At 46.1% G+C, this 12,912-nt stretch overlaps 1 protein-coding gene across 4 annotated transcripts in view; it reads right to left on the bottom strand.

The window, feature by feature from the left end:
* GPR107 (G protein-coupled receptor 107) overlaps positions 1-12,413 on the bottom strand; it is an 87,620-nt gene extending 75,207 nt beyond the window's left edge. For 2 of the 4 annotated variants that reach the window (XM_019033470.4, XM_063696802.1), the window contains exon 1: positions 11,755-11,943. In XM_019033470.4, the coding sequence (XP_018889015.2) occupies positions 11,755-11,895 (141 nt within the window). In that variant the 5' untranslated portion in view covers positions 11,896-11,943. Of the gene's footprint in view, positions 1-11,754 lie in introns of all 4 variants that reach the window. The other 2 variants (XM_019033471.4, XM_055351345.2) reach the window with 2 other exon arrangements.
* Positions 12,414-12,912: the final 499 nt, after the last annotated feature.

Genomic DNA, 12,912 nt, shown 5'->3' with positions numbered 1-12,912 from the left:
TATTTTATAGTTCAGATACAATTTCTTGACACCTACTTTTTATTAGTTACAAAAAGAATAAACCCTGGCTGGGCGCAGTGGCTCACACCTGTAATCCCAGCACTTTGTGAGGCCAACGCCTCCCAAACCCTCCCTAACCTGAGGTCAGGAGTTCGAGACCAGTCTGGCCAGCATGGTGTAACCCCGTCTCTACTAAAAATACAAAAATTAGCTGGGCATGGTGCCGCATGCCTGTAGTCCCAGCTACTTGGGAGGCTGAGGCAAGAGATTCGCTTGAATCTGGGAGATGGAGGCTGCAGTGAGCCGAGATCGTGCCACTGCATTCCAGCCTGGGTGACAGAGCACGACCCTCAAAAAAAAAAAAAAAAAAGAATAAACTCCATGAAGAAAAAAATCTATACAGCAGTAGTAAAGGGAAGCAATACAAAGGAAAAAGAAAAAAAAAGACAAAGCAATCACTGGAATTTCCCAGGGCTGTTTTATTAAGAAACCCCAGCAATCAAATATTTTATTATACTACACTGGTATTTTCAGAAGGAAGCACACTGGCATACATGCCACCAAACAGCAGTCACTAAAAAAGGCATGTTCGATGTGGAGTGTGGAAACTTAAATAAAGAAGAAAAACAAATAATAGGAAAAAATAATTAAAAACTGAAAAAAATTTTAAATAATTTAAAAAGCATGTTATAGCCGGGTACGGTGGCTCATGCCTGTAATCCCAGCACTTTGGGAGGCTAAGGCGGGCAGATCATGAGGTCAGGAGATCGAGACCATCCTGGCTAACACAGTGAAACCCTGTCTCTACTAAAAATACAAAAAATTAGCCGGATGTGGTGGCAAACGCCTGTAGTCCCAGCTACTTGGGAGGCTGAGGCAGGAGAATGGCATGAACCCGGGAAGCGGAGCTTGCAGTGAGCTGAGATCATGCCATTGCACTCCAGCCTGGGCGACAGAGCGAGACTCCGTATCAAAAAAAAAAAAAAGCATGTTATATTTTTATGTATACACACGTTAAAGAGCAGCTGCTTAATAGATATTCACACTTAAAAGAGATGAAACGCTGAAATGTCTGTTAAAAAAAGATCATTTACAGTGCACACTGAGGTTAGGAGTCATTCTAGTTCAAATACGCCAGACATTGGTATTAAAATAACCAAATCTTCCCTGTCTTATCCTCTCATAAAGAGTTCAGGACCAAGGTGGTAGGAGTGCTTGAGACCAGGAGTTCAAGACCAGCCTGGACAAAGTAGCAAGACCCCATCTCTACAAAAAAATCCAAATAAAAAAATTAGTCAGATGTGGTGGTGTGCACCTGTAGTACTAGCTACTATGCAGGCAGGCTGAGGCAGGAGGATCCCTTGAGCCCAAACGTTTGAGGCTGCAGTGAGCTATGATTGCACCACTGAGTTCTAGGCTGGGTGACAGAGTGAGACACTCTTATTTAAAAAAAAAAAAAAGACGGATGGACAGACGGAAGGAAGGAAGGAAGGAAGGAAGGAAGGAAGGAAGGCAGGAAGGCAGGCAGGCAGGCAGGCGAAAGAGCCACCATGCTATATCATAACTACCTGTCTATGGGCCTGTCTCATTTGTATATCTAGTGTCTAGCACATAGGAGGCATTTAATAAACGTTGAATGAATGAACTACTACTTAGATCAGTCTACTACTCAGTGCTATTATTATTATTATTATCATTTTCGAGATAGGGTCTTGCTCTTGTCACCCAGGCTGGAGTGCAATAGCGCAATCTCAGCTCACTGCAACCTCCGCCTCCCGGGTTCAAGCAATTCTCTTGCCGCAGCCTCCTGAGTAGCTGGGATTACAGGCATGCGCCACCAGGCCGGCTAATTTTTTGTATTTTTAGTAGAGATGGGGTTTTACCATGTTGGCCAGGCTGGTCTCAAACCCGACCTCAGGTGATCTACCCGCCTTGGCCTCCTAAAGTGCTGGGATTACAGGTGTGAGCCACCGCACCCAGCCTCAGTGCTATTATTTTACATAATTTTATCTAATCCTCATAACTACCCTGTGGGAAAGCTACCATTATCCTTATTTTACAAAGTAGGAAACTAAGAATCCGAGTGGCACATGAACGATCAATCTCTTGCACTTCCTCTTCCAGACATAAGCTCTAACCTCATTTTGCCTTGGCTAATGCTTTTTTTTTTTGAGACAGAGTCTCACCCTGTCACCCAGGCTGGAGTGCAGTGGTGCAATCTCGGCTCACTGGCCTTACTGGCCTCCCAGGTTCAAGTGGTTCTCCTGCCTCAGCCTCCTGAGTAGCTGGGATTACAGGTGCCCATCACCATGCCCGGCTAATTTTTGTATTTTTAACAGAGACAGTATTTCACCACGTTGGCCAAGCAGGTTTTGAACTCCTGACCTCAGGGGATCTGCCCACTTTGGCCTCTCAAAGTGCTGGGATTACAGGCGTGAGCCACCACGCCTGGCCTGCCCTGGCTAATTCTTACTCTTCCAGTCTCAGGTTTAATGTCACTTCTTCAGGAAACTACTTCCCTATGCCAAAAACCAGGGCAGGTTCCTCATCACGCAGAATAAAATCCACACATCCTACCATGGCCTCCAGGCTCATGTGTACCTCTCCCCTAGATCACTCTGCTCCAGCCATAGGGGCCTCCATAGACATGGGAACATGAAGATGCTCCCACTCAGGGACTTTGCACTTCCTGTTCCTCTGCCTGTGATATTCTTCCCTAGACCCTCAAACGCCTGGCTCATTCATTAAGTCCGCTCAAATATTAACTCTTCAGAGTCTCTCTCCAGAGTAATTTCCAATTCCACTACTCTTGGTTCCAATACTGTTTTATTTTCTCATTAATTTATCCCATTTTTAAATTACTTTTGCATTCAGGTGTTTAGAAGCTAGCTGTCCATCACCACTAGAATGAATACTCCACAAAGGTCGGGGCTTAGTCCCGCTCACTGACTCAGCCTGTGTCTAGAAGTGCCCACCTGGTATATAAAAGACACCTGAGGAGTATTTGTTGAATGAGTAAGAGACAGAAGGCATGTGTTGTGAAGTCATCCAGTAAGCTTAACGTCACTCATTTAAGTCAATGAATGTATACTGGCAGATTTTAAGTCAAAATAAAGTTTCAGGTGCATACTCCTTTTGTGTGATGTTCTGCTTTAACTTATCTTTTCATCCAACATCTTCTAGTCTAAATCCCATCAGCGAGGAAGGCTGCTAATATGACTAGCCCAGAAGTTACACTGCACTCGACAGCAGTGAGGACTGGCTATTCCCAAGTTCTGCTCTAAACTACATGCCTTGCTAAGCTGCTGGCACAAAGTCTAGAGTATTTGAGTTATAATTTGTGGATAATTATCATAAAAGTATCAAACCCAAGAAATGCCCAAATTTCTGAGGCTTTAGCAAAGCACTTCCTGTCCACTTGCTCATTTGCAGCATCTACTTGAAAGCCAGAATGATCAGTCATCAAAATATTGTGTTTTTAACACAATATAAAAATCATATTCAGACAATTTTTTATGTAAAACTCAGATTAGCCGAGCACAGTGGCAAGCATCTGTAGTCTTAGCTACTTTGGAGGCTGAAACGGGAAGATGGCTTGAGCCCAAGAGTTGGAGGCTATCGTGCACTATGTTTGCACTGGTGAATAGCCACTGTACTCCAGCCAGGGCAACACAATGAGACCTTATCTCAAAAAAAAAAAAAACAACAACAACAACAAAAAACTCAGATTATCATTTTTATTCCATTAATAAGAAATGGATAGGCTGGGCACGGTGCCTCACACCTGTAATCCCAGCACTTCGGGAGGCTAAGGTGGGCAGAACATCTGAGGTCAGGAGTTTGAGACCAGCCCGGTCAGCATGGCAAAACCCCATCTCTAATAAAAATACAAAAATTAGCTGGGCGTAGTGGTGGGTGCCTGTAATCCCAGCTACTCAGGAGGCTGAGGCAGGAGAATTGCTTGAACCTGGGAGGCGGAGGTTGCAATGAGCCGAGATCGTGCCACTGCACTCCAGCCTGGGAGACAGAGCAAGACTCCATCTCAAAAAAAAAAAAAAAAGAAATGGATTAGAAAATTACTATTAAAATAATATCAATGACCATTTAAATATTCCCATGTTAAAAGTTATGAGTAAGAACACATTAATCACCTGTCATCCAGAAATGGCTAAATTACATTCTACATCAAGTCTAAGAAGTCAAGAAGTATTAAGATACTTAAGAAAAATTCCCATCAACAAAGGAGATTCTAGACTGTACTCAGAATATGGAAAAGCATATCTGTTTTCTCTGCTGCCTTAGGCTGCTTACATTAGACACAGTCCTCCTCTGTGGGAGTGGACTGCACTTAATGTAATTAATCTATAAATGTTACCTGGGCGTGTCAATGCCTAAGGAATGATTCTTGTTTGCACTTTATACACTTCTTTTGTCTTGTGTGCCACATTAGAAAAACACAACAAGACCTACTGTACAATAAAATACATAATTTGGCTGGGCGCCGTGGCTCATGCCTATTAATCCCAGCACCTTGGGAGGCCAAGGCAGGAGGATAACTTGAGGCCAGGAGTTTGAGATCAGCCTGAGCAACACGGTGAGACCCTATCTCTACAAAAAAATTTAAAAATTAGCCAGGCATGGTGGCGGGTGGTCCTAGCCACTCAGGAGACTAAGGCAAGAGGACTGCTTGAGCCCAGGAGGTGGAGGCTGCGGTGAGCCGTGTTCATATCACTACATTCCAGCCTGGGCAATAGAATGAGACCCTGTCTCAAAAAAAAAAATAAAATAAAATATGTAACTTAACAGTCTTATCCTTTGATACCAAATAGCATAATTAAATCTCAATAAACCTAATGAACAAAGGAACATAAGCACTGGGCATTAACAGGGACCAACATCACAAAAGAACAACAATCAGACACTTTGCCTCCCAAAGGAAGAACACAGCACTACCTATGAAGCAGTCTTGCTAAAACAATCAAACCTGGCCAGGCATGGTAGCTCACACCTGTAATCCCAGCACTTTGGGAGGCCAAGGCGGGCGGATCACAAGGTAAGGCTTTGGAGACCAGCCTGGCCAACATGGAGAAACCTAGTCTCTACTAAAAATACAAAATTAGCCAGGCATGGTGGCACATGCCTGTAATCCCAGCTACTCGGGAGGCTAAGGCAGGAGGATTGCTTGAACCGGGAGGCAGAGATTGTGGTGAGCCGAGATTGCGCTATTGCACTCCAGCCTGGGCAACAAGAGCGAAACTCAGTCTCAAAAAAAAAAAAAAAAAAAAAGAATCAAACCTGAGCATAATCAAGCCTCTGGATCCAATCACCAACTTACAGAAAATACAAAGGTTAAACCTACATATTTAACTATATTACAAAGAAAACAACCAGCAAAATCTAGCATGACTAGGAGGAGTGTGATCCTCTATATTAAGAGACTTAAAAAACATATTAACTGATCACACAGGGCATGGTGGCTCATGCCTGTAATCCCAGCACTTTGGGAGGCCGAGGCAGGCGGATCACAAGGTCAGGAGTTTGAGACCAGCCTGGCCGATATGGTGAAACTCCGTCTCTACTAAAAATACAAAAATTAGCTGGGCGTGGTGGTGGGCGCCTGTAGTCCCAGGTACTCGGGAGGCTGAGGCAGCAGAATTGCTTGAACCCGGGAAGCAGAGGTTGCAGTGAGCCGAGATTGCGTCACTGCACTCCAGCCTGGGGGACAGGATGAGACTCCGTGCCCCCCCACCTCCCCCCGAAATAAAACTTATTTACTGATCACGCCGGGCCTGGTGGCTCATGCCTGTAATCCTATCACTTTGGGAGGCCAAGGCGGGTAAATCACCTGAGGTCAGGAGTTCGAGACCAGACTGACCAATATGGTAAAACTCCGTCTCTACTAAAAATACAAAAAATTGGCCAGGTGTGGTGGCAGGTGCCTGTAATCCCAACTACTCAGGAGGTCGAGGCAGGAGAATCACTTGAACCCGGGAGGCAGAGGTTGCAGTGAGCCGAGATTATACCATGGCATTCCAGCCTGGGCAACAAGAGCAAACTCCATCTCAAAAAAAAAAAAAAAAAAGACGTATTAACTGATCACAGTATGAGGATGTGACTTAGATCCTGATTTTTCAAAACTTTTTCAATCCATTTATGACCAATGAAAATTTGAATCTGATCTGACATTATATGATACTAAGGTTTTTTTGTTATAATAGCATTGTAGCCATGTTCTTAAAAGAGCTCTTATTTTTTATAGGTAATATCAAAATATTTAAGAATGAAATGATGCAATGCCTTTGATTTGCTTTATTTATTTATTTTTTTTTGAGATGGGAGTCTCACTCTATCGCACAGGCTTGAGTGCAGTGGCACAATCTCAGCTCATAGCAACCTCCACCTCCTGCGTTACAGTGATTCTCCTGCCTCAGCCTCCCCAGTAGCTTGGATTGCAGGCGCCCGCCACCGCACTTGGCTAATTTTTGTATTTTTAGTAGAGACAGGGTTTTACCACGTTGGCTAGGCTGGTCTCGAACTCCTGACCTCAGGTGATCCACCTGCCTTGGCCTCCCAAGTGTTGGGATTACAGGCATGAGCTACCACACCCAGCCAATATGCTTTAAAATAATATAGGAAGACAATGACAAATGCTGATAACATTGTGAAGAAAGAGAACTCTCATAAATTGCTAGTGGAATGTAAAATGGTAGAGCCACTTTGGAAAACAGTTTGGCAGTTTCTTAAAAAGTTAAACATAAATCTATCATATGACCCAGCAATTCTACTCCACTCCTGCATATCATCCAAGAGAAATGAAAACATATGGCCCCACAAAGCCTTGCAATATGAACGTTTATGGCACCATCATTCATAATGGCCGAACAGTGGAAACAACCCAAACATCCATCGACTGGTGAACTGCTAAGCAAAAGAAGATATATCCACACGCTGGAAGACCATTCAACAGTAAAAAGGAATGAATTACTGACACATGGCACAAAATGAATGAAGCTCAAAAAAGAAAGAAAGAAAGATGGGCACAAAAGCCTACCTATTGGCCGGGTGCAGTGGCTCACACCTGTGATCCCAGAACTTTGGGAGGCCGAGGCGGGCAGACTGCTTGAGGCCAGGAGTTCGAGACAAGCCTCGCCGCCATGGCAAAACCCTGTCTCTACTTAAAATACAAAAATTAGCTGAGCGTGGTGGCGGGTGCCTGTAAACTCAGCTACTCGGGAGGCTGAGGCAGGAGAATCGCTTGAACCTGGGAGGTAGAGGTTGCAGTGAGCCGAGATAATGCCATTGCGCTCCAGCCTAGGCAACAGTCTGAGACTCCGTCTATAAAAAAAAAAAAAAAAAAAAAAGCCTACTCATCCTGTGATTCCACTTACATTAAACACCCAGAAAGGGCAGGTTTATAGAGACAGAAAGTAGATTAGTGGCTGCCTGGGACTAGTGGTGGGAATGAGAATTGATTCTAAACCAACACAAGGGATCTTATGGGGTGACAGAAACGTTCTGTGGCTAGATTGTGGTCATAGCTGTACAACTCAGTAAACTTACTAACAATCATTGCATTATACAGTTAAAATGGGTGATCTTATGGTATGTAAATTATACCTCAATAAAGTTGTTCTTAAAAGGCAAGGAGTATTTCCTGCTGACAGGTCTTTAAAAAAATAAACAAAAATAATAAACAGCCAGGAGCGGTGGCTCACGCCTGTAATCCCAGCACTTTGGGAGGCCGAGGCAGGTGGATCACCTGAGGTTAGGAGTTCAAGACTAGCCTGATCAATATGGCAAAACCCCATCTCTACTAAAAATACAAAAATTAGCCAGGCGTGGTGGCGCATGCCTATAATCCCAGCTACTTGGGAGGTTGAGGCAGGAGATCGCTTGAACCGGGAGGCGGAGGTTGCTGTAAGCTGAGATCGCGCCATTGCTTTCCAGCCTGGGTGCCAGAGCAAAACTCTGTCTCAAAAAAATAATAATAATAATAATAAATAAATAAAAAGGCAAAGAATATAGGGAAAAGTCAAAAGAGTTGGAATGTGAGAAGACTGGGAAAGCCAGAAGAATGGTGGAAAATGTACCATGGAGTAAGAGAATAAAAATATAAGAGGACTCATTTCTAATTTTAAAAATAATAAAAAATAAGAACCAGAAATTGATGTATGTGGGATGAGGCAGAATCAGCCATGTGCTGATGGTTATTGAGGGTGACAGGCACATGGGAGTTCATTATACTATTCTATCTGCTTTAGTATATTGGAAATTCTCCACAATAAAAAAGTTGTTTTGCTTTGTCTTTTTTTTTTTTTTTTTTTTAAGAAATAGGGTCTCACTCTGTCCCCCAGGCTGGAGCCATTATAGCTCACTACAGCTTCTGACTCCTGGGCTCAAGGGATCCTGCCACCTCAGCCTCCCTGGTAGCTGGGACTATAGGTATGCACCACCACATCTGGCTAATTTTTGTTGCTGTTGTTGAGATGGGGTCTTGCTCTGTCGCCCAGGCTAGAGTGTAGTGTCGCCATCATAGCTCACTGCAGCCTCCAACTCTTGGCCTCAAACGAGCTTCCCTAAGTGCTGAGATTACAGGTGTGAGCTACCAGGCGCAGCCAGGTTTTAAGAGATCAACGCATACTCCTGATACTCAGTGACCTCTTCATGTTATCCTTGCCATTATGGGTCTCTAATCTGATCAAGTATCCTATTTCACTTAGTCTCAAGCAAAACAGACAATCTAAAGTTGCTGCTCTGACAGGCTCTCTTCAAATGATTTCCATTTCCTTGGGCAAGAACTCAGAACAAGCTTGTCCAGGATGCATGTGGCCCAGGATGGCTTTGAATGCGGCCCAACACAAATTTGTGAACTTTCTTTTTTTTGAGAAGGAGTCTCGCTCTGTCACCCAGGCTGGAGTGCAATGGCGTGATCTTGGCCCACTGCAAGCTCCGACTCCCGGGTTCATGCCATTCTCCTGCCTCAGCCTCCCGAGTAGCTGGGACCACTGGCACCTGCCACCACGCCCAGCTAATTTTTTGTATTTTTAGTAGAGATGGGGTTTCACCTTGTTAGCCAGGATGGTCTTGATCTCCTGACCCTGTGATCCGCCCACCTCGGCCTCCCAAAGTGCTGGGATTACAGGCGTGAGCCACTGCACCCAGCCAAATTTGTGAACTTTCTTAAAACATTATGAGATTTTTTTGCAATTTTTTTAAGCTTATCAGCTATGGTTACTGTTAGTCTATTTTATGTGTGACCCAAAACAACTTTTCATCTTCCAATGTGGCCCTGGGAAGCCAAAAGATTGGACACCCCTGACTTCAGATGTTTATTTTATTTTATTTATTTATTTATTTTGAGACGGAGTCTTGCTCTGTCGCCCAGGCTGGAGTACGGGGGCTCGATCTCGGCTCACTGCAACTTCCTACTCCTGGATTCAAGCGATTCTCCTGCCTCAGCCCCCTGAGTAGCTGGGATTACAGGCACCTGCCACCACGCCTGGCTAATTTCTGTATTTTTAGTAGAGATGTGATTTCACAACGTTGGCCAGGCTGGTCTCAAACCCCTGACCTCAAGTGATCCACCCACCTCAGCCTCTGAAAGTGTTGGGATTACAGGCGTGAGCCACCGTGCCCGGCCAAGTTTTGTCTACATTTCTACATGCACTTTTCTGGAGAGAGGTTCTATAGCTCTCAACAGATTCTCAAAGAGTCAAAATTCACTTGCCCCACCCCCACCCCGTGATTGAACCATTTTAATCAGGATAATTTTTACCTACAAACAACAAAAGTTGTTACCAAAAAGTATGGTTGTATGGATCCAGTCAGGCTTGCATTTATTTATATATTTATTTATTTATTTATTTATTTATTTATTTGAGACAGAGTAGAGTTCTTTCGCCCAGACTGGAGTGCAGTGGCACAACGATCTCTGCTCACTGCAATCTCAGCCTCCCGGGTTCAAGCAATTATCCTGTCTCAGCCTCCCAAGTAGCTGGGACTACAGGCATGTGCCACCACGCCCGTCTAATATTTGTATTTTTAGTAGAGAGGGGTTTTGCCATGTTGGCTAGGCTGGTCTCGAACTCCTGACCTCAGGTGATCCGCCCACCTTGGCCTCCCAAAGTGCTAGGATTATAGGTGTGAGCCACCGCGCCCAGTCAAGCCAGGCTTTTAATTTCATTCTGTATTCTTTAAATTCTACATTAACAAAAGACAATGCTTCATAGTTTGCTAAAACAATGTGTTTTTACAAGACAAACTTTCTACAGTTCCACTTCTTTTTTTTTTTTTTTTTTTTTTTTGAGACGGAGTCTCGCACTGTTGCCCAGGCTGGAGTGCAGTGGCGGGATCTTGGCTCACTGCAAGCTCCGCCTCCCGGGTTCACGCCATTCTCCTGCCTCAGTCTCCCGAGTAGCTGGGACTACAGGCGCCTCCCAGGTTCACGCCATTCTCCTGCCTTAGCCTCCCGAGTAGCTGGGACTACAGGCGCCCGCCACCACGCCTGGCTAATTTTTTTTTTTAGTGGAGACAGGGTTTCACCGTGCTAGCCAGGATGGTCTCGATCTCCTGACCTCGTGATCTGCCTGCCTCGGCCTCCCAAAGTGCTGGGATTACAGGCGTGAGCCACCGCGCCCCGCCTACAGTTCCACTTCTTAGAAGACTGTATGGTATGAAAATAATGTACAAGAGTTTGGGTCATAACAATTTACTTTTCTATGTCTCTAATTTTGTTTATATGTTTTGAGAAAGGGTCTTGCTCTGTTCCTCAGGCTGGAATGCAATGAGTAATCACGGCTCACTGCAGTCTCAACCTCCTAAGGCTCAAGTGATCCTCCAGCCTCAGCCTCCCCAGAAGCTGCAGGCGTTTGCCACCACACCTGGTTAATTTTTAATTTTTTGTAGAGACAGGTTTGGGGAGGCGGTCCTTAGCATGTTGACTAGGCTGGTCTCGAACTCCTGGGCTCAAACAATCCTCCTGCATAGGCCTCCCAGTGTTGGGATTACAGGCATGAGCCACAGCACCTGCACAATTTCCCAGATATAGTAAACTGCTGAACCACCTTAAGGTGCGTTTCAGCCTTAGAGGTCTTTTCTCTGCTAGTTACAAAGCAAGATCCAGGGTATCATTCTAGGTTTATCAAAAATCTCTCTTCCCTAGACAATGGCTGGATAGAGGAAGAAAAAGCAGGCCCTTTGATTAGAGACACATCTTAATGCTGGCTTTACATTCTCAGTCACGTTTTTTAAGCAAGATTTGAAATTCCTTCTGAAGAGTCTCGCTCCAGAGAGCGCCCTAAACCGAAATGGGAAACTGAGGCTAAGGTTCCAAGTACCTTCAAACCGCCGGTACAGTACAAGGGCACGGAAGAGCGGAGACCGCGGACAAGGAAAACCAGCATAAAAGCTGGAGGGGAGAAAGGAGAAAGGCGATCGGGCTGCCCTGAGTGAGGAATTCAGGCAAGCCAGCAGGGATTTAAGAGCAGCCTCCCGAGTCCGTGGGGGCAACGCCACAGTTCAGCCCCTTCCCCTCCCTCAGCTCGAGTCTTCCCGCCCCGTACCGGTCAGCCCGAGGACCCCAGCGCCGCCCAGACCCTTCTTCCCCACAGACCCAGCCACCTGTCAGTGAAAGGCCGCAGCCAGGGGCAAAGAGGTGGTCCAGTGGCTCAGAGGTCCCCAATGGGCCAAAGTTGCCCTAAAACCCGGGGGAGTGGCCTCGGCCTCCGCCCCCGGTCCGGCCTTACCAAGCTTTACCTTGAGTGCCAGGTGATGGACGCGGCCCAGGCCAGGCTCGGCCAGCAACTGCAGCAAACCCAGCATTGGGAGCAGCCGGAGGCCCGCGGCCAGCCTAGGACCGCGGGAGGCGGGGGAGCCGACGGGCGCCAGAGCGGCCATGTTTGTTCCAGCATCACCAGCCGCTTCCTCTCCCGCCCACTTCCGGGGTGAAAGGGCGCAGCCGCCGGAAGGGCCCGGGGAGCGGGGTTCGGCGGCTAGCTCCGCTGACCCTGTGGTCGTTTTCCTGGAGATTGCGACCTAGAAGTCGTCGAGGAGCCTGTGCTGCCCACCTCGGGGCCCTTCGATCGGCCCCTCCTGTGCAGACTTTCAGTTAGAGATGAAGCCAACCTATTGGCGGTTGCCGTAACAACGGTGGCCGAACCAGACCAGCCCGGGCCGCACCTCCGCCTCGCTGAGCTTTGGAAGCGACCTTGGGCTCCGGGGACCCCTGACCTCAGGGTCGGGGGATAAGCTGTGTCAACCGCACGGTGTCGGGCCACTGATTGAACTGATTTCACTGAGCGTTGACTCGGAGGAAAATATCTAAAAATTCCCGGCTCGCCGTAGGGGTCCTGTGGTTTTCTAGGCGCTTCACACTCAAATACAAGCGAAATGGTTGCAATAATACGATTGATTGAGCCCTTATGAGGCAATTTGTTAGGCCTTTTGTTGTATTTAATTTTTGGAACAATTTGATGAGCTAGGAGGTACGTATTATCATTGTTCCTACTTTACAGGTAAGCAAACTGAGGCTCTGAGAAATAAGTCATTTGCTCCAGGTTGAGCTGGGAATCACACGGAAGCTCTTAACTCCTGTGTTCTGTTGCCTCATGCTATTTCATCCAACCCCAAGTCTGGGTCTTAACATTTTTCTCTTAATTCTGTATGGAAACTTTCTTTGCTTCTTTTAGAAATTATAGGAACTTCTTTGTTTTGAGACAGAGTCTAGCTCTTGTCACCCAGGCTGGAGTGCAATGGCACGATCTCAGCTCACTGCAACCTCCGCCTTCCGGGTTCAAGCGATTCTCCTGCCTCAGCCTCCAGAGTAACTAGAATTACAGGCCTGCGCCACCACACCCGGCTAATTTTTGTATTTTTAGTAGACACGGGGTTTCTCCCATGTTGGCCAGGCTGGTC

This window comes from Gorilla gorilla, chromosome 13 (assembly GCF_029281585.2).
Source record: "Gorilla gorilla gorilla isolate KB3781 chromosome 13, NHGRI_mGorGor1-v2.1_pri, whole genome shotgun sequence".
NCBI lineage: Eukaryota > Metazoa > Chordata > Mammalia > Primates > Hominidae > Gorilla > Gorilla gorilla.
Note: the sequence above shows the minus strand (reverse complement) of the source record. Positions and strands in the feature narration are given on the sequence as shown.